General features: G+C 41.6%; 1 protein-coding gene across 2 annotated transcripts in view; it reads right to left on the reverse strand.

The window, feature by feature from the left end:
* Nucleotides 1–22,852, reverse strand: part of CEP83 (centrosomal protein 83) — a 60,767-nt gene that overhangs the window by 6,819 nt on the left and 31,096 nt on the right. For both annotated transcript variants that reach the window (XM_088453829.1, XM_088453830.1), the window contains exons 9-14: nt 13,462–13,606; nt 12,288–12,437; nt 9,866–9,941; nt 9,257–9,414; nt 8,317–8,446; nt 6,308–6,411 (exon numbers count right to left, since the gene is read on the reverse strand). In XM_088453829.1, coding sequence (XP_088309955.1) covers nt 6,308–6,411; nt 8,317–8,446; nt 9,257–9,414; nt 9,866–9,941; nt 12,288–12,437; nt 13,462–13,606 — 763 coding nt within the window. The remainder of the gene's footprint in view (nt 1–6,307; nt 6,412–8,316; nt 8,447–9,256; nt 9,415–9,865; nt 9,942–12,287; nt 12,438–13,461; nt 13,607–22,852) is intronic.

Here is a 22,852-nt window from a genome sequence, read left to right on the forward strand (position 1 = left end):
CGGTATTTCGCTGCCTATCAGTCCCTTGCCAGGATTTCCAAAGTCGGGAAGCAGACTGTCGGGATTTCGACCGTCGGCTTCTTGGCACCCTCATATATAAAAAAGTCCATCTTGATATTTTTATAATTCCACAAAGGATATAGCCTCAGCCTTTCACTTGTATTACTCCAAATTATATAATTTGAAAGGTCTGAGAACGGAGGATGATTTGGTATTAAAAAATAAGACTTACCGTAAAATCTCTTCCTTGAAGTCCATCTGGAGGATGCCATTACTCTGGGTTATGCATAGTGAGGTGTGGAGGACACTAACTTAACTGAAAACTAGCTCCCACACCCTATATAAACCCCTCCCCTTCCACCCTAAGCTCAGTCTTGTACTGTCCAAGAGGCTCCGACTGCCCGAGTCGAATGAGCCCGAATTGAGGCCGGAAACGTCATACCTGAGGACAAATACGCCTGCCTAATAGCAGAAGTTACCCATCTAGTGGTGGACCCTTTCGAGGCAAGCCAGCCTCTCTTTGGTGCCTAAAAGACGCAGCACGGTGCAACACATGTACCACATCCAACAACCTTAAGTAGCTCCTAAATTCTGTCGAAAAGCCAGGAGGACAATATCCTGGTTAATGTGAAAAGCTGCTACCACTTTTGGCAGAAAAGGCGGCTTAGTGCGCAACACTACCCTATTCTCATGAAAAAGTAGAAGCGGATCTTTACAGGAAATGGCCACTAATTCTGATACCTTTCTGGCCTAAGCACTGGCCAAAAGGAAAACAACCTTCAGAATGAGATATCACAATTCTATTGAATACAAAGGCTCAAATTAAGCCTTTTGAAGGTCTCCCAAAACGAAATTCAAGTCCAAAAGGAGGAACCGGTGGGACATAAGGAGGCTATATGAAAAAAAAACCCTGCAAGGTGGTCTGAACCTCTGGAATGGTGAAACAGAATTGATCGAGCCGAAATCTGCCCTTTAAGAGAAGACAATTTAAAACCCTCAACTAAACCTTTTTGTAAAATAGAGAAAAGAGGCGTGACACTCAACTTTTCAGGAGATATATATCTTCCAAGTTCGATGATATATCCGTAACTGGTTTATGAGCCTGTATCATGGTTTCTACCAACTATGCTGAAAACACTTTTGCTCTCAAAATATCGGATTCAAGAACCATGCTGTCAAAGCCAATCGTGGCAAATCTGGGTATGGACCCTGAAGTAACAGATCTGGACGCAGTGACAGATGAAACGGAACAGCTGCCAACATATTCTGAAGAACTGTGTACCAATGACGGCGTGGCCAGTCTGGTGGCACGGCCAGTCATTCTGGTGGCTCCAATCGAATTCGCTGGTTTACTTTTGATAACATTACTAGAGGAGGAAAGATCTATCCCAGTTTGAATACGCAAGGTGCTGTCATGGCATCCACCATAGATGCCTGAGGAGCCAGGGACAGAGATCCGTACCTTGGAAGTTTCCTGTTTAGATGAGAAGCCATTAGATCTATTTCTGGAACTCCCCATCTGGCCACTATTTCTGTGAATACCACCTGGTGTAATTCCCATTCCCCTGGATGCACACTGTGCAGACTTAAGAAGTCCGCCTCCCAGTTGTCCACACCTGGAATGTGAATTGCTGAAATAACTGGGACCCAATTTTCTGCCCAATGAATGTCAGCTGCGTTTGCCACCCTGCTTGTTTATGTAAGCAACTGCTGTGGCATTAGCTAATTGGATTCGCACTAGTAAATTCGTTAGATAGCACTGGGCCTGGATCAATGTATATCCAATTACCCTTATTCTAGTATATTGATAGGAAGAGCTGTTTCCTGAACAGACCAAAAGACCCTGTAAAGTGTGTCTAGAACAACCGCTCCCCAGCCTGTAAGGCTGGCATCTGTAGATATAATATAATCTCTCACCCTTTTCCTCTCAATCCCTACTTGCTTATATCACGGTTATACTAAAGGAAGGGAAAGACCCGGCTCAGTGTGCCAGCTGCCCATATCCCTGTTAAATGTAGATTTGAAGCGCCTTGTTAAAATTAATTGCTAACCGCCTCAAATTACTTCTTCCTAATTTGATCCATTCGGACTAGTTGGGCTTTGTTCCTGGTCGCCAGACCAGGAACAATACCACCAAGGTTCTATACCTAATTCATGTGACTTACTGTCAGCTGATCCAAACTATACTCCTGTCTACAGATGCGGAAAAAGCGTTTGACAGGGTGGATTGGGATTCCCTGCTGGGTGTGCAGGAACATTTGGGTTTGGGTCGGATTGGTATCCAAAGGATACGAGCTCTCTACACCAACCCTACAGCACGTGTTAATATTAACATATTTGTTGGACCCTGTTCTGATATCAAATGCCACTCGCCAGGGCTGCCCTTTATCTCCTCTAGCACTTGTTCTTTGTATGGAGGCCTTGGCAAGGGCCATTCAATGGAAAATCAACATATCAGGAGTATCAGTGAGTAAAAACAACTTTAAAATTAGCCCTCTTCGTGGACGTCTTTTGGCCATAACAACAAACAATTGGTTTCGGTTCCCAACCTTCTTCATGAGTTTCAGCGTTTTGGCTCCCTCTCCAATTTTAAGATGAATTTGTGCCAAATCCGTTGCTTTGATTCTTAGGGCCGAATTCAGTTAGCCGCGAATTGGATTAGCCTTATTCGTCTGTTTTGACGCAATGTTTTCTCCATGCGCGTCTCCGTTTTTTCGCCCTATTCAATTGTAAAACAGGCGAAAACGCAGATAGGCGAATGTTTTGGGGAAATCAGTCTGTATCCCATAAAAAGCTTCAGTGACCATGGGAATCAATATAGAATAGTAGTAGTAGCCCTAATTAAAGTATTTAGTGAACTTATTATGTTGTACAGGGCTGTTATGAAAATATGCATATATATGTGTGGAAAAATTATAGAAAGCAATGTGTTTTCTGAAAAATAAGTATCGTAGTTAAATTTGGGGTACCTGAAAATGTACTAGTATATTTTGAGGCCTCTAAAATGAGGATTTAAAAAATCTCAAAAAACACCTGTCTCATCCATATAGCCCCCTAAAGTACCAGGCCCCCCGCTTTTTACCCATTTTCCAACACTTTTTAAATTTCGCCCCAAAAAAGAAATTTTTTTCAGGCGAAGATATTTAACTTTTTATGACTAATTAGACATTAGGGGGTGGTGTCCAAAGGATTCTGAACCAAGTCCCCTCATTTGTACCCCACAATATGGATTTTGCACTTCTTTTCTCCTGCCTTTTGCGGGAGAAACTTTTTCGCCATTTTTTTCCTATGGAGTTTTCAACTACGCGAAAACTCCTGGAAATTGAATACCTCTGTATACTTTGAAAACAAGCGAAAAGTGCAAATCTGCGAAAACTTTTCTCCAAACAGCACTTTTCGCGGCTAATTGAACTCAGCCCTTACTGTGGATCAGGCTACTTTACAAGGCTTACTATTTTTAAATTCACGTGGCATCCTACGCATATTAAATACCTGGTTAGTCTTACATAAAAACCCCCTCCCAGATCTTCTCCATCAACTTTCCTCCATTACTTAATAAGATCAAATCAGATTTTCAAACCTGGCGCTCTAAGAGGATCTCGTGGACAGGGAGGCTTGGAGTAATCAAAATGAATGTTCTACGGAAGGGTCCTCTATCTTCTGCAAACTCTTCCCATCTCAATACCGCTCTCATGGTTCAAGGTATTGCACCGTGTTATCAGAGATTATGTGTGGGCGGGTCATAGGCCACGTTTTACGCATGAGGTGTTCTATAGACGTAAACCCCCCAAGTGTTTTCAACTGCCACATTTCCTCTTATTACCATGCTGTGTTGCTTACAAGGGTTATGGAATGTTGTAAAATAGTTTACAGAAAACAATGTGTGACAATAGAACCTGCCTCTCTCCCCCTACTTTGACCCCTGAGTTTCCCTGGCTACATACCCTACGCCACCCCCTGCTGGGCCCTATTATTTCTTGCTGGCAGCGTTTCCGGTCCCAGCAGCTCCTGTCACCTAGACCAGCCCCTTTAACTCTATTTGGAAATCCGGCTTTTTCCCCAGGGCTTGTGCCCAACTCATTTCATGTATGACTCTTACAAGGGATCTTGACAGTAGGCCAATTGCTTGACTCCTTGTGTGTTATGAGTTTCTCTTCAGTTCAGACTAAATGGGACCTGCCTAACAGGGAGATCTGGCAATATCTCCAGGTTAAGCACTTCCTTCTAGGCCTGGGACCCACTAGTACCTATGGCCGTGGGCTCACTCTGTTTGAAAACACATTGTGCACGTCACTCCTATTCCTCACACCCTTTGTCCTTTATTTATAAAATTACTGATTGTTGACCTCTTTTCCACGAGGGATTGGGAGATCAATTTGCAGGGTTTAGTAGGGGGTTGAGGACGATTGGCAGGAAATTTTTCGTAACATTCTCCAGCTCACTTAGTGATAGTGATAGAGACACTCACTTGGTGATAGAGGCACACTACAAAGTTATCTTGTTGGCATAGTTGTCCTAGTTTATTGGCTAAAATGTATCCTGGGGTGCCTAATTCGTGCTGGAGATGTAAAGAAGTACCCAATGCCTCATTACATATCTGGTGGGAATGCTCACTACTGCGTCCCGTTTGGGATAAGGTATTAGAGACTGCAGGTATTATCCTACAGGAGTACCTGCCATCCTGTCCTAGTTTCTGGCTTTTGAACCTCTTAAGACCACCACAGGCACTTTTTAAGAAAACTCTTCTGCAACATATACTCAGTGCCTCAAAAGCGGTCATCCCAGTGCATTGGAGGTCTACTACTGTCCCTTCCATGAAAGAATGGTGTGCTCGGCCTGACCATTACATGTCTATGAATGACATATACTTCCTTTACTGCATGGTCATCAAGACATCACAGTGATCTGGTACCCCTGGCTCCTACATAAAGAATCTGATCATTACAAATCTTGGCAGTGAGGATCCTTCCTTTCCATTCCCCCCCCCCCCCCCACCCCCTTTTTTTTCATTTCCTACTTTTCTCTCCTTATTATGGTTGTCTCTTCTATTTGTTTTTGTATACTTTATTTGAGTTTATTTATTTGTAAAATGTGATCCCACCCCCCGGGCCAGAAACAGATGATGGCCGTTTAGTGTGCATGAACGATGATCATCTGCAGATCACTCGATCTGCAGATATATCTGTATAGTGTGTACCCACCATTAGAGAGACAATATTTACATTATGTAAAACGTACTACAGTTTGTTTTGCTGGTTCTGTACCAGCTATGACATGTTCAATGATTTTTGTGTTGGTTTGCAACAAACAAATTTGCAAAAAAAAAAGTCTAAAAAAGACAGAGTAACCTTAGACACAGCCTGTCATCAAAAGCCTGTGTGTGAAATACTTATTTATGGTGGGATTTTCCAGCTCCTTAGAATCCTTTAAGTTTTTAAACTGAGAAGTGGTTGGTCAGTGGAGGAGTTTCAGGTGAAAATCGTTTAGAGCCAGGTCCAAACTATAGGGTGGATGATTGGCCTCCCACCCAAAACTGTGAGAAGTGATGGGCATCCCAGCCAATCATCATGCATATTTGTTTGTTCATTTTTGAACATATCACATCACTTCACACGTCACCATATACCAGCTTTAATTGACGATAAATTTTAGCAGGTCTCACTTGACATTCAAGAATCGACTAACTCTTCACCCCCTAGTTGGAGGGATTTTGTATTGTAGGGTTCATTTTACCAACGCAGTGTAAGTAAATAATGAATGGTATCTTTCAGATTTCATTCTTATGCTGGGCATACACCGAGATAAAATGCCTGTCAGACTAACAGAAATTTTTATATGACAAGCGGATATCATGGCCATACACAGATATTTCACACTATCGATATCTGCGTTCCTCTTTTGGGGAGGAAACATTTCCCACGTTCCACCCCCGTGTAGAAACAGGGAAAAGGTCAGGCGGTCGGCTTGCATTGGACAGACTGCCAGATGCGGCTGACCAATCAGATCTTTCAGACATGCTGGTCAATTTCAGTATATCAGACAGACAAATTACTGCTTGGTTGCAGCAGTACACTGTTCAATTATCGGCCGGATCAGCTAATTATTGGCTGATCAGATCAATAACTGAACAGTGTATGACCTGCATTACTCAAAATAGAAATGGAGAAATTCTCTGCGACTGTTCTGAACTGTAAACGCAAACTGTTCAATAATCTGCAGTTCAGTTGAAATACAACCATTACTCTGAGAAGTCACTGTCAGAGAACCAGTGCTATGCCAGGCAGGGACAGCCTGAATGGGCACTCACCTATTTAAGACAGATTTTTCAGTCTCAAGTTCTTCTTTCTTAGCTTCCAAAAGTTCTATCTTCTCTTTAAATTTTCTGCATCTGTTTTCATGTATACTTTTTCTCTGCAAAAAAACCCCAATAATAATAATAATAATTATATATCATTATTAACAATGCTATTTATATATCAATTCAGAAATAGTTGACAAGGCTAACAGTAGTGGTGAAGCATTTGAAGACCCGATACACAGATATTGAGATATGTAGTTTAACATGTTCAGTAAAATCCAGATGCTATTGGACTCTATTTGTAGAAAAGACAATGAAAATATCCATTATCAGGACAGTTTGTGTCAAAGCTTACATTCTGATATTTACTAAATGGAACACATACAGTGTGACATGACTTGCAGAAGTCCAGGAGTAAAAAACAGATTTTAACAGCAACTCTAATCTGTTGAAGATCAAACCTGTGAATATTTCAATGTTAAGCTGGGCACACACCTAAAAGCTATATCTGCAGATGGTTGTTCATACACACTAACACACCATCACAGTCATCTGGCCGTGGGTCCCGCTGTGCCCCCCTCCTCTGCTGCAAGTGTATGGTCGGTCGACTGACCGCCAGTACACACAGCATGATCTGCCATCAGATATGCTGCACAGCCGAGGAGATACGTCTGTGTATCACATCATTCACAGACATATCACTGGTACACACTGGCCGACGGGCACACGATATATATCGGCTAATATATCTGCCAGTGTGTATCCAGCATAAGACTGCACAGCGGTCACCCCATGACATGGCTCAGCCAGTTAAATTCAAAATGTAATCATTACAACACAATATCTATTGGTGCAAGACAAGTAAGAAAGTTAGGAGACTGCTCAGAGTTTTACGATTATAATTTACACATAATGGTTGAACTATTAAAAAGAATGGTGAGAGCATGAGCAGGGCACTTCAGCCCTCTAACATTCTTGCAGTCAAGACAATTTTCACCCTTGGCGAATGCAAATATGCACACTAATATGCAAATATTAAAAGCAACTGAAGCACCCCTGGTATCCGTATTATATACAATTTTATTTAAAAATGATAGCCAGTTCACGGAATTAATATATTAACTTGGGGCAACGGGTATTTTCAATAATTTTCGATCATTTTTGCCATTTGTCACTTACTAAAAATATTTTTTTTTTGTAATCTACCAAAGTAAATTTTCTAGGCCTTAAAACAGGTCATAAAATATGAGAATATGCAGCCAGTCTAAGAGATTTTAAATGCTTGAGATGAATAGTGGATTGGCCCATCCATTTCCACAAGTAAATCCATGATTTATGGAAAATAATGTTTATGCAATGCTATGCAGTCCATATGTAAGCCTGGTCATGCTTGAGCTTTGATGATCCAATCTAGGGCGGGCTGGCGAGGCATGTGCCACAGGTGACCGGGAGCTGCAACCGCGATCCAGACGCCCCTCCGACAAAAGGAGTGCCAAGTCTCCCAACATTCTTCATTTTGTATCCAAATTACTGCCTCTATCTTTTTGGATGACCTTTTGCGATGCTAACTGAAATGCTCTGTTAGTCACTAGAATGCTAAATGTGCTGTAAGCTGCTGCATTTAGGAGGAAGTATCTGGAGTAATTTGTGTGCGGTCTATGGTCACATTGATCAGCTATGAGCCATCATAGCAGCAGGAGCACGTATAAACATTGTAAGGAGGAAACAGTTCTTAGAGTCACAGTGCACTCCAGTATAAAATTATATATAGGCTTTCTCTCTATATATGCAGGTTCCCAGCTGTAAACTTTAACAAGTCTGATTCACACCAACATTAAATTGTTATTAACCCTTACAATACACTGTCTGGGAATCCTCTTATTATTTAAATTCCCACCTACTTATTACTAACAACAGGAGATTGGTGGAACAAAAACTACTGAGCATCAGAGGAGCAGGTGTAGAAAGGGTAAGAGAGATAGAGACCCACAAACTACCACCATAAAACATAACAGTACCTTTTTCTGGGCCTGGGACGCTCTCTGCACCTTTTCTTTGACTTGTCTATATTTGTCCTGTAACTGAGACAGGTTCTCCTGTAACTTGTGTTTTTCCTGTAACCACTCTACTTGGTTCCCTTCTAATTCTCTACAAATAATAAGAGGAAATATAAAGTTTTAAGAAACATGTAAGCATCTCAATATTTCCATTTCAAGGTGAAAAAAAAATAGAAATTTAAAAAAACAAACAAAAAAAAAAAAAAAAACACGACCCCCTTCCCCCCAAACAAACATTCAGAAACACTCATTCACTTAATGAGCAAAGTCAATAGTATATTGAGCAACCTTTGATCTAGCGTAGAGATGCACACAGAACATAGATGTGACAATCAATTCCAAAACTTGCACATGTAGTTACAAATGTACATATTATAGCAAATGTAATTTCAATTTACAGGATAATTAAAATGTTTCACAAAAATGACATCATTAACTCACAGGCCCTTACTGTACTGCAACTTAACTTCCTGCATGGTGTGTAAATGTGCCACCAGGGTGCATTCCTATGTTACACTAAGCGCACCTTTAAATTGGGCACAAAGTGCTCAGAGGATAATGACATTTACCAAAATATGTAGATTTCAGAAGCCTGCTTAGGTTATGTGCTAGGAGATGTCAGTATTAATATATTCAGAAATGAAACGTAAGTCTACAACTAATTTAATTTTTGAATTCGTATCTAAGTTAGGTTTTTTTTTTTAAGATGGCTGCTGTTGGACCTAGAGACTCTCACTGCAGAAAAAAGCTCTTTGTAATGTGTAATGCAACAAACTAAAAAACAAACAAACAATGAAATAGTCCAGTCATGGTTTGAATAATGCCAGAGTGCAAATCTTTTTTGTCCGGTCAGATTATGTCACAAAAGCAACATTTAAAGAACAAAGTGAATAGTGCTTACTTCTCTGCATCTTGTTGGGCCCTTTCTGCCTGGCTTCTTGCACTGCGATTCTCTTGTTTAAGCCGTTCCACCATTTCCCGGAACTTTTCATTGGCATGTATTAAATTATTTTCTGACTCTGATAACGAGGTTACCTGAGTTCTCAAATCTTTAATTTCCTTAAAAAAATAAAAAAAGATAGGGGGGTAAGATAAAACTATAAAAAAAAATTGTGTTCGTTTGAAAAAAAGCAACTACTAAATAAAGCGGTGTTCTAGTTAGATTTTGCTAGGGTTCTACTTTTATCCAAACACAAGCCACAGCTAATGACCTAGGCTATTGCAAGCTTTCAACTTTCCAATCATATATAATAAAAGTCCAATTATGAGCACATATTTATAGAGCAATATACCAATGATATATTTAAAACCAATATGAAAAAAGCAGAATAGGCTCTACTATTCAATGGTGCTTCTCCATTAGAGAAGTCATCCATTTCAAAACGCCTAATACAGTGCAGACCACTGACACTTTTTGATGCAAATAAACAACTAGTTATTAATACTTAGAATACTATCCAAAAGTAATCCAAATTCAAAATGTAAACAGTATGCATATAATTATTATTACCTGCTTAAGATCTGCTTCATCATGTTTTTCTTTATTAATTTGTTCTGTGTAAGTCACTTGTTGTTGCAGTTTAGACCTAAAGAAAGAGCAATATATTAAATATTAGGTACCATGAACATCCAAAAAATGAAAGGGCCCTATTCGATTAGCTGCCCAGTTAATGTGCGTTGATTCTCCATAGGAGCTAATGAGTCTATTTTTGGGACGTCCTGAGCAGGTGAAAAAATTTGAGTCATGGTAGACGTACCATTGATAACTTTTTCTTCGAGGTCCACAGAGATACCATGGTGATGCTCTAAAGCAGTTCCCCCTGAGGGTGGGGGACGCTCCTGAGCAGAAAGGAGAACTATTCGCCAAAGAAAGCATCCTGAGAGGCAAAAGTATTAAAGACGTAGAACCTAAGAAAAGTGTGGACAGAAGACCACGTGGCTGCCTTGCACAATTGTTCAGCAGAGGCACCACGACTAAATGCCCATGATGGCCATACAGACAGAGTAGAATGTATCGTCATCGTGTGTGGTACAGGGAGATCAGCCTGTGTGCACACCTGAGAGATAGTCATACGTAACCATCGAGCCAGGGTCTGCTTGTTAGCTGGCCACCCTCATTTGTGAAGACCATATAATACAAAAAGAGCATCTGATTTTCTAAAAGTTTGTACACTCTACATAGATATGGAGAGCACGAACTACATCCAGGGAGGCTTCACCTACAGAGAGGTTTGGAGCCTGAAAAGCTGGAACTACAATTTCTTCATTTACATGACATGTGTCTGAATTCTACTGCACCAAAAGAACAGGCGGCCTCTGGCTGGGGGCAGGGTATATATGGAGGAGGACCCAAGGCATCCTGGGAGCTGAAAGCTTTAACTGTTTGGTGCCTGGATCTCTACAACCACACTACTCATGGTATCCCTATAGACCCTGAAGAAGAAATCCCTAGTTAGAGGTAGAAATGTCGGTACTTGGTTCAGAACCACTAGGACACCCTCCCTAATGGTCCCTTAGAAGTTAAAGGAACTTAGAATTGTTTAATTAGCTGAATTTGCAGAATTTCACCCTAAAAATTATATGTCATTATTAGCCAAAGTCCAGAATAATGGGATAAAAGATGTGGGGCAGGTACATGGGGGTGCTGTACGAATGGGGCAGGTGTTTTAAACATTGCAGGTGGCAGTGACAGGTGTTTGACACTTAACTGTGGGTTAAAATGACCCAAAAATAAACAGACATTTTGTATGCACCCCTAATTCTACTGCAACATTTTATTTTATTTATTTTTTATTCTTTATTTTTTTGTAGAAAATTAAAAAAAAAAAAAAAAAAGAGTTATGATTTTTTCACTGTTATTGAAAAATGCTTATAACAGACATTTGACACTTTAAGAACCCCAAATAGTTTGCTTTTGGACACTAACAAACTTCTATACGGTTATCCTATATTAATTTGCGTTTTTTTGGGGGGGGTACAGGCGGATTTACCCATTTTCACCTATACTTAACACGTGTAACACCTGCAAGAATTATCGCCCGAATGCCAGACGACTACTTTTCTAATTAAATTGGGCGTTACATGGGAACACGCATACAGGAGATATTTTAAATTAACAGGCGATATGTGCGTTACGTTAACACACGTTAGCTTAACTTTTTATTGCGGATAATTTAATTCCACCCTAAAGCTCCCTAACCATTTATACCACTTACTATGTTATGCTACCATCAGTATGTACATGGAATCTGTTGATTCCAATGACCCTATTTAGGGTGTGGTAGTGCCATCTTTTGGAGCTGCCTGCTCTCTTTACTTGCATTCACTGCACTACAGACTCTCTACCAACCTACAAGCAAACTCCACTTACCACCATGTCAAATATTCGTAACCAGCCTAAAAATTGGGTTATAAAATAATTGCTGGATTAAAAGAGTTCACTGAGGTTAGTTATACTGTAGCCCAGAAGCCATTTTGAACATCTCACCAGCATTACAGAATCCAAATATCATCATAAATAAAGTAATATAGATGCTCTATTTGTATATAAGCCAAAAATCCTCGCCACCCTCGCATTCCAACATTTACTCTTTGAGCGGCTTGCACTTTAAGACATGTGCAACCAATGACCAACCGTTGAGACAAGCTTGTAACATTAATTGCAAAACTTTCACCAGATTTATGTGGTAGCGAAATGTACATATCAGAGATCATACTTTCTGTGGCATTTAAAATAAAATGCATCTCAAAAATAGCATGATTAACAGGCCCCTACTGTAATAATTATGCAACACAAAATATGGACGCAAATTGTGTGCAAGCACAGGGAGGTGCATTTTTTATGTTGAACAAATGCACTTACATACAGCAAAGTTTCTGCTAAATCCACTCACAAAGAGTAGACATGTATGCACACAATAACATGACCTTACCTCAGAACCTGAAGTTGCTTTCTGACAGATTCCTCTGCTAACTGTGCAATACGCAGCTTTTCTTCCAGTTGACAAATTTCAGATTGTTTTTGGTGATCCTGCCCCACTTTAGATTTCTCCAACTCTGTTACTCTATTTTCCAATTCTAGCCTGAGATAAAAGGCTACATAGGTCACATTACAGTAAAAAGCCACAAAACAGAGTAATATATATATATATATGCATTATTATACACACACACGTATTTTGGACTGTCATTTGCCAGATCGCTAGCTATTGTGTAGGCTTTTTCCTCTTATGCCCCCCCACTACCCATCTGTTTCCCCCTATTCTTGCCTCTGCCCCTCCCCATCCCTTTTACTACGGTTTCTGTGCTTTTCTTACCTCATTATAGGTAACCATCTGCTCTCTCCTCTAAATCTTTTGTTCCCCTCCTCTTCTTTATCCCTGAGTTACCTTTCCTCACGTGCACAGCGGGTCGCTAGCTGTTGTGGCTGGCATTGTGGGGGTTTTTACTGTTTTTTTTTTTTTTATATAAATTTAATTCCCCTTTTCTGCTTTCCCCTCCCTTTCCTGGTTTATCCCCATTTTCTCCAGTCTAGATATCTATCTCCTGCTGTCCTATCCTTTATCTGGCTCTCTCCATTCACTCACCCTAACCATGGCCCCTGATCGGGGAAGCGGGGCAGGCTTAGCCAGACTGAGCAACAGCGATGCTGGAGGTTGGGCGGGCTTGGCCAGGCTCAGTAACTGGGCTACTGGTATTCAGAAAGTGAGGAGGAAGGATATGGGGGTGGGCCCACAATACTACGAGAGTGGTTTGCAAGTAGGCTGTGCGTGGGTGGTGCACAGGGAAGTGGGATGAACCCTATGTCTCTTTAGCTGCCACTGACACAGGGGTATTAGACATGCAGCCCTCCAGCTTCTGTGGAACTACACAACCTCTCATGCACTGGCACTGCTTTAGCATGATTTAATAGCAAAACTGTGGCAGTGCAAGCTCGGATATGTAGTTCCACAACAGCTGGAGATCTGCAAGTTGTATACCCCTGCACAAAGGGCTCATTCTCCAATACACAACTCTGGAGAAAGAATAATATATTACATAACTATATATACACACACACACACACACACACACACACACACACACACTTGTCATATCACTATCCACCTTTCATCTTGGATTGCAGCAATTTGTTGGAATCCGGATTCTTTGGCCGCTTGGACCTTCCTAATTAATTCACGCTCTTTTTCAGACAGTAACTCTTTTTGACGTTCCAGTGTTGCTTTTAGAATTTCATTTTCAGTCACTAGAACTAAAAAGAGTTAAAACTTTAATGTAACACTCAATACAAACTAGCTTTGATAAATGGATGTTTAAGTGACAAGCACTGTAGTGAAAGATAAAACCACAAATTGATAAACCAAGTATTCAAAAGTTTTAGGGGGAGATGTATCAAACCTTCTAAAGAGTGGACAAGTGGAGAAGCTGCCCATAGTCAATCCGCCTCTACCTATCATTCTATAGACTGTACTTGATAAGTGCTGGCTAGAAGCGAATTGGTTGCTATAGACCCCTTCACTCGAGAGGGTTTGATACATTTCTTCCTTAAGGCCGTATTCAATTAGGTGCGAAAAGTCGCGTTTGGAGAAAAAGCATTTGCAGGGCAAGTCTTCGCCCTAATCGCCAGATTTGATGCATTCTTTTTACGTATTTTCTCAATGCGCACTCCCGCTTTTCAGCCTATCCAATTACAAACACGCGAAAATTGCATATGTGCAATAATTGAGCATGTAAAAACTAACGAAAAAAGTATAGCGCATTTTTGGGAAATCAGTCTGTACCCCATAAAATGCCTGACACTGGAAAACAATATAGAAATGTATTAATAGCCCTAATAAAAAGCATTTTGGATTCTTAAATTGAGTCAAATTGCTGTTATTTGCATAAGTGGGGAAACACTATAAAAAGCATTTTTTTTTTTTAATTAAATAATTGCGGGAGTTAAATTGGGGGTACATTAAAATGGGTACTAGTATATTTTTCTGTCTATAAAGTGCAATTTAAATAAAAAAAAAAAAAAAAAACAAACACACACCTGCTGCAGCTACCTGCAATCCTAAACCCTGTCCCATCTATGCAGCCCCCCAAAATACCTGACCCAGTACTTTAAACCCATTTGACAACCAACAATTAAAAATTTCACCCCAAAAATTCTGTCATTATTAGGGAGAATTAAGCAGGTTTAAAAATAATTTTTGCCTAATAAGTCATTGGAGAAGGGGGAGGACGGGTGTCCAAGGGGTTCCAAACCAAGCCCCCTCACTTTTAGACAAAAGAGATTTTTCACTTGCTCTGAAATGGGGAAAACTTTTCGCCGGTTTCTGCCTATGGAGTTTTCGCACAAGCGAACACTCCGCCAGTTGAATAGAACGTGATACTCACTTATGTGCAAACAGTTTGGCGAAAAGCTTTTGTGGGTGCAAACGAGACTTGGCACCTAAATGAGTACGGCCCTAAGTCTGTTATCATCCTGTTTCATGGCACCAACATATTACACAGATCTGTGTAATCAAAAGCAGGAGTCTTGTACTTCCCATAAAATCCCTTTCTCCTTCCTCTGGGGATGGGAAGGCGGGACTGGGGTATAGAAGAGAGTCCAAGGAGCATGGTACTTCAACCAAACTTGTTTGAACGTTGGCTACTCCCCATTCTATACTCCTGAAGCCTCAAGTCCTCCAAGGAGATATATAATTTCAGGCTCTTCTAGCCTGTCAGTTTTGTCATTTTTTTGACTGGGACCCATGTACCACACTACCACAGCCTGCTACCTGTTCGCATGAGTAGTCTCTGGGGAAACCCACCGCAGTTACTGCAGGCTTGTGTCAGAGTCCCTAAAATCTCAGAAAACCACCAGGGGGCAAACTTAACTGACTACAGTGCGGAGCCCAGTCAAGCGATTCCAGTATATGGGCCGTATTCAATTAGTTTTGCATCTGCAATAAAGTTTCGCATGCCGGACTATGCCTACATCGCGTATTTTGGACGCGGAAACTTATCGTGCTCGTCCCTGCTATTAGCCCTATTCAATTCCAAAAGACGCGAAAACGGCGACACGCGAAGTCAGAAAAGGCGGAAAGTGGTATCAGAATCGGGGAAAATCAAACTGAACCCCCCAAAAAGATGCAGAAACATTGGGGATCAATGTAGTAGGGCCCGATTAGCCCCAATAAACCTGTTTGGGGTACTCAAGTTGGTACAATTGCCTCTAATTAGCATCTTTGTACAAGTGGTGAAGAATGGCATAAAGCAGTATTTTTTGGAGAAAATTAGTCCTAGCACTTTTGGGGTACCTGAAAATGGGTGCAAGCATCTTTTAATGTCTCTAAAGTGAAGTTTTAAAGAAAAAAGTGAAATTCCTCCATCATAAAAGTACTTTTTTGGGGTGTACTTAAGTTGTTTTCGGAATTTTTTTTATGCAGTTGTCCTTTGGGGGGCTGTCCCAAGGGTTCTGAGTGGTTTCCACACCTTTGCACACCAAAACAAAAAATTTGCACCTCTTTTCTCCTGCTATTAAGAGGCAAATCTTTTTTGCCCATTACATTGCATTGACTTTCCGTATACGCGAAAGGCGGATGGAATTGAATACAGAGATAAGTTTCCGACGGGCGAAAAGTCGCAATCGGCGATACTTTTTCGCGGATCTTGGCTTTTCGCTTCTAATTGAATACGGCCCTATGACGAGAATAGTCATTATACAAGCCATGGTCGCCCTCCCCTATTACACAAGAGAGGAGGGCAGGGCAACCATTACCTAGCTCAAGCAGCCCATGTTGAGGTGGCGGGGAACTGCAGGGAGCAAGCTACTAATAGGGGGTACCTGCTTGCATGCCCAGAGGTGGAGGGGTTGATTCCTGACTAAACCTCTTCCTCAGAGTGTTTTACAATCCCAGGGATGAATTGTTAATCTGGAAAAAAAAAAAAAACACAACTCATCTCATTCCTTCTCAGACCATGATTTTCTTGGTAATAACTTTTGCACTGCACAGAGTCTTCCTTCCCAGGGAAAAGATTTTTCTCTCTCCAATCATTTAAGTATCCATCCATCTATGCACGAAGCTTCCGGGAAAAATGGGGGCCACTTTCGAGGTGATCCCATATCTCCAATATCATTCAACAGTTTCAAGCAAAACTCCTAGCGAAGTGGGACAGATCCCATCTTCACCTAACCAGACTGTCTCCAGAATCTCAGTTGTCACTGCTGGGTGGCTAGGCAGTCACAATCTCAATAAGGGGAGACAGTTTTCCTCTGAGACTGCATTCTGGGGCCAACGAATGCCAGTCTCAGGGATTGGGGAGTGTTGGGCCTTCACAATAGTTTCCAGGGTGTCTGGATTCTTCACGAGTCTAGTCTCTCAATCATCGTTTTGGTGCTCAGGGCAGCATTACAATGCTCTACTCAGTGCTCAGACATTACTCCAGGGCTTACCAGAGAGAATTCAGTCGGACAATGCTACGCCAGTTGCGTACCTTGATCACTGGGAACGCAAAAGCTATGCGGGAGACTGCTCATATAATGAGGTAGGCAGAACATCATGTTCCGTACCGTTCAGCAGTATTCATCCCAGATGTAGAGAATGGAGAGGCAGACTATGTGAGGGGGAAGCCATTTATCTAGGGGGATGGTCTCTTCACCCTGAAGTCTTTCAGATCGATGGGGCCTGCCGGACGTGGTTATGATGGTGTCCAGGCAGAATCACAAGATACCAACCTATTGCTCCAGAACTTGAGATCTGGCAGCCAGTCTAATAGAAGCAATGGATCTTCTCTCCAATTTATCTATTCCCTCATCTGGCAATGTTGCCAAGAGTTCTAAAGAGAATAAATAGGGAGAAGGCTTGAGTTATTCTCATCGCTCTAGATTGGCCTCACAGTATATGGTTTTCTGATGTTAGTCAACGCTCCTTGGGGCCTTCAGCTGAGACCATACTATTTATCTCAAGGGTCCATAATGCACCACAAATTAGGCAATCTTGATTTAATGGGGTTGCGGATGAGTTTTCCATATTGAAGGCAAAGGATTTTTTAGATTCTGTCATCCAAACCATGCTTAAAGCCTGAAAACTGGCCTTGGCTAGGAACCATCAGAATGTGGAAATCATATTTCCTGGTGCGAATCAGTTTTCCTACGTCCACTTTCCATTTTAGTAGACTCTACAATTACAAGATGGCCTAGAAGTGGGTCTTCAAATTTGGATCTTTAAAAAGGTACTGGTTTCTAATCTCACTTTATATATTTTCATAAAAAGATAGCATTAGTTCTGGACAGGCACTTTTCTGCAGGGTATGCTCCACGTGCAGTCCAAGTATATTCTTCCTGTAGCACCCTAGGAAAATTGTCTATTATTGGATTTTGTTCAGGGACACCCATTTGGACTGTTGGAGGAGGTTGAGCTTAAGTTCTTATACCGGAAATACTGCCTTCCTCCTTTCTATAACTTCAACAAGAAGAGTCTCCAAACTCAGTGCTTTACTTTGAAATTCTCCATTCTTAAATTTTCCTTCAAGATCGAGCATTTTTTAAATGAAACCAGGTTTTCAACCTAAAAGTGTTTTCTACATTCCACATAAACCAAGAAATTGTGGTTTATGTGGCTGTAGATCATTCTCATCTACAGATTCTCAGGTTCCCCAGTCTCTAGATGTAGTGAGGGTCCTTTGAATTAATCTTAAGAAGACTAAATACCTCTGTTGAACAGAAAGTCCGTGATTTTGGACTCCCAAAAGAGGTTGGCTGGCCTAAAAACAGACTATAGCCCGTTGGTTAGAGGGATCATACGTGCTGCCTATGTTGTGACTGGTCGGCTAATCCTTGAGCATTTTACTGCTCACTTGACTCGATCCGTGGAAGCATCTTGGGTAGCACGGCATGGTTATTCCGCTGACCAGCTGTGTAGGGCAGCAACATGGTCGTCCATTCAAACCTTTTGTAAGGTATTACTAATTTGATACATTCACGTCCAGGGATTAATACTTTGGACACAGTTTTACGTACTGCAACACTGCCTCCCCGCCTATAGGGACATCATTAAGACAACCCCAGTGTTCCCCAGAAAAAGGGAAAAAAATAAAAATAAATAAATATTGAATTTTTTTTTGTACTCATTGTAAAATCCATTTCTTCAATTACATGGGGTACACCCTCCCAGCGCAGGTATTGCTACTTTGTTTTTCATGTTTCACAGTTTACACGTTTAACCTATTCTTGATTAAATTTTTAGTAGGTTTCTTCTTATGTAATTTGCCTCTTTTGTTAGTAAATAACTGAGGACTTGAAGCTTCAGGGGTATACAAGGGGGAGGAGCCAACATTCACACAAGTTAGGTTGTAGTGCCAAGCTACTCGGATCCACTCCTATACATACCCTCTATACACTACAGTGCCCCCCATGGAATCTGAAAAAGGATTTTACGGCGAGTACAAAAAACAAAACAAAAAAAAAGGGTTTTCTCCAATTCCATGAGAGGAAGAGGGGGGCCATGACATTGGAATACTGTGGCATAGCTAGTGGTGTGAGGAGCATGGCACTTTCAAATTAAACTGCTTGAACTAGGCGCCTCTCCTCTATACCTCAACTGTAAGCAAGCTTCACTTAATTTCTTACAAAGCCAAAAAAAACCGAGAGTACAGGAAAAGAGAGTAGACAAACAAACACTGCCCAAACAAGAACAACGATACAGAAAGAAAAACAAAAATATGAAGCGCTATGGGAGGGTGTCCAGTAAACATGGTATCAAAGAAAAAGGAATTTATTGCAAGTTAAAAAAAAACAAAACCTCAATTTCTCCTTCGTCCAATGGGGAACATGGGGAGAAGAAGGGAGCTGCAGGTGGACAACAGTGACCTGGCCAAGGGCACCCTGCAGAAACAAAGGAGGTAACCACTGCTCCAAGTGCTATCTAGCCTTACCCCCTCCCTACTCCCAGTACTGTCTGCCCCTAACCTTTTTCTTGTCCCCAGTACTGCCCCAGATGCTATCTACCGGTGCCCTCTCTGCCCCCCCCCGCCCGCACTGCCCCAGCTGCTATCTACAGATGCCCCCAGTGCTGCCCCAGCTGTGATCCTGACCACCTCCCTACCCCCAGCGCTGTCCCTAACACCCTCCTTGCCCCAGTACTGTGCCAGCTGCTATCCACCCTTGTTCCCCTCCCTATCCCCAGTTTTGGCTGCTCCTAACCCCCTCCTTGACCCCCAGTACTGCGCCAGCTGCTATCTCCCATTGTCAGCTCACTACCCCTAGCACTGCCTGACCCTAGCCCCCTCCTTGCCCCCCCCAGCACTGTCGCAACTGCTGTCTGCCCACAACCCCCCTATAGTATGTGAAACAGTGGATTAGAACATCAATTTTTGAAGTGAGGACTCACAATTGGACTCAATTTTTTACACTCAGCACGATCACGCGTGACCCACGTGCACAGCTGCCCAGTGGAGACAACATGTCGTGCCACCCACAAAGCCCTTACAGACAGAGTAGAAGGAGCCATAATCCAGATTGGAATTGATTCACCTGCTCAGATATAAAGCATGTCAGATGACATTTGTGAACCCACTGACAATGGCCCGCTGTGAAGACTGATTTCTCCACTTATGGAAGTCATACAAGACAAAAACTCATCTGCCTCACGCAAGTCCATAGTAGAATGAATATAAATCCTAGAAGCTTGGACCAAGTGGATGGAGGTTCCTCTTTAGCGAAGGCACGATTCAGTTCCATATCTGAATCAACAGTTTGCTGGGTAATGTGGAACTTGGAGATCACTTGCAATTGGAAGGATAGCACCATCCTCAGCACCGCTTTATCCTCCTGAATACCAAGATAATGAACAGACAAGGCTACAGGGTTCTGAAATCCTCCTAGCAGAAGCCAAAGCCAGGAGAAAGAAACAGAGCCCAGGGGTTCAAACAGCTGGGACAGACTGCTTCACAGAGTACCCCACTGTTGCAACGTCTGGGCTTCCAGGAATCAAAGTGAACCGCCCTTGGAAAAAGACTGACAATGCAGCAACCTGTATCGCTATGCATCTCAGCCTACTGCCAGTATCCATCTCCTCACCTTTAGAAATTAAAAAAAAAAAAAAAACAGCCAACCTGAATTTTGATGCAGCGAATTTCTTTCACTCTAAAAAAAATAAAATAAAATATATAGAATTTATACATTTATATATTAAATGTGCCCCATAACCTAAGCCACTTCTTGGTGGGAACTTCTATTTTAGCTTTCAACATGGTGTGGACCATGAAATAAGTGAAATCTTTAAGACAGAAGGTTGATACATACTGAAGACTCAACGGATGGGAGTGCTCCATATTGAGGAGGAGGTCAGAGTACGGAGACCTCCTTGTATCATCTTACTGACACCAGTGTGATAAAGCTCTCTCGCTTTGTCCTTTTAGAAACCCTGGTAGCCCTGCTACCAGAATAAACAAATAAATTAGAGAAATATCAACTAGCAGCATAGCAGGGTCCCAGGTCCTGGAACAGTAGAACTACACCTTCTTTTCTACAAGGACAACCATATGTACATGGCAAAGCCTATATATTTCCCAAAAGCTGGAAGACCTCCAGATGAGTGGACCAACTAATTACATGGATGAAGATGCTGCTTAGGCATTTAGCTTCCCAGATGTAAACCTGGGAAGAGGTTCAGGACATGATGTTCTGCCCATCTCCTGAGAAGACTGGTATCGTTCACCAAAAAGGTGGAAACCGTCCTGCCCAAGAGCTGCATACAGAAGAGAATTAATGCAAGCCCTCGCTTCAGCACTTTTATTGTGGGTGGGGAAAAGTACCATTGTTATCTGGGCGATGAAAAGCATTCCTAAGAAAATCATGTTCTGAAATGGAACTATGTTGCAAAGCAAAAGAGCGATTCCGCACAGGACCAGAAATTATATGTAATTGTAATTTATGAAAGGAAACCAACCATGTTAAATATTATATGTCCCTAAAATAACGGGAACTGATTAGATCACGTTGGCTATGCAGTCAATAATGTACAATGTAAGGAAAGAAATAAAGACTCTTTGTTGGGGCGCACTCTTAAAATTATAAAAGTACAGACAAAAGATAATATTAAAAAAACAAAACAAAAAAAAAAAAAAAAACAAAAAAACTTACTACTATATTAAAATCTAGATAGTGGTATCCCAAAAACAAACATACAATCATATAGGGGAAATAAAATAGTCTGTTCATCACACTGGGTGCCGTCTTTTCGGGCAGGGTAAAGAGACGACTATTAGTATACTTTGATTCTTACCCCTAATTTAATTATTTATCCTATATGATTGTATGTATGCATTTCTTTGTTTTTGGGATACCACTATCTAGATTTTAATATAGTAATAAAAGTTATATTTTATCTTTGTCTATACTTTATAATTTTAAGAGTGCCCCAACAAAGTCTCTTGCTCTTTCCTTAATGTCCTACACAGAACTAGGTTGGACTTGGAATATCATGGTTATTATATGATTTGACCAGAGAATGTGCCTAGATTAAGAGGTTGTCCAAAATGGGACGACTCACACTCTTAAGAATCTCAGGTGGACAGACAAGACTGCCATGAGCTCAGAGAAGACTCTCTGAGCTAAGGTAGTATGTCACTTGCACCCTGCTGTAGAGCACAGATCTGAGCAACACCTTCTTTGATAGTCTCCACACAAAGGTGAATCTTTCAGAGATTTCAAGAGGACGAAACTGGCTGCCGAACCAGAAAAATTGTCAAATAAGTCAGAATACATACCTCGTCTCTAAAAAGGTAGCGTACTTTAAGGAAAGGTGTCTGGTGACCTGTGGTCAAGAACGTCAGGAAGGGGGACCAAATGGGTCTACCCTGTAACCCAAGACATACCCTTGGGTTACAGGGTGGGCACTAGTCACCAGGTCCTAGTGATAAGTAGACAGGCTCCATCCAAAGGGGCCCCAGAGTGGAAGGGATGTCTATTAAGTCACTGGCTTTTCTGCTGGTCTGGAAGCTAGATGACATGTCACTCATGCCTGTTTCCCTGTAGATACACCATCCCAGGGACCTGTGAAGAGATCACAAATGTGCCCTGACTTAACTTGCCAAGTGGCCAACAGGAACAAAATGAAAACCCTGTAGGCTTTGGTGCTGAAAGAAAGGACTTCACGTGTTGCGCAGAACAAGGATCCTAACAGGTCCTTCGGCTCAAACAGTACTTCCCCAAGAAAAAGTCAATGTGGTTGACTACAGTAGTCAAATCAGACTGAAATCTACCAGTTTGTAGTCCAGCTCCCAACTGATCAGCCCACATTTTCACATCCCTATTAACTAAAATGGAGAGTAGGATAGGCTTAAGAATAGCACCCGTATTAAGGGTGGCCTTCAATTGCGGTCTGTCAAGAACAGTTATGGCTGTCTTGTTGGAAAGACAGGCTCTAGGTGAAACCTCTAAAAAGTAGATGCCCATTGGCTCTTCTCCAAAATAAGCAGACCATTAAAAGGAGAGCAACCGTAGAGAGACACATGGAATCTTTGG

Source organism: Taudactylus pleione, unplaced genomic scaffold (assembly GCF_031769625.1).
Source record: "Taudactylus pleione unplaced genomic scaffold, aTauple2 ptg000040l, whole genome shotgun sequence".
NCBI classification, from domain to species: Eukaryota; Metazoa; Chordata; class Amphibia; order Anura; family Myobatrachidae; genus Taudactylus; species Taudactylus pleione.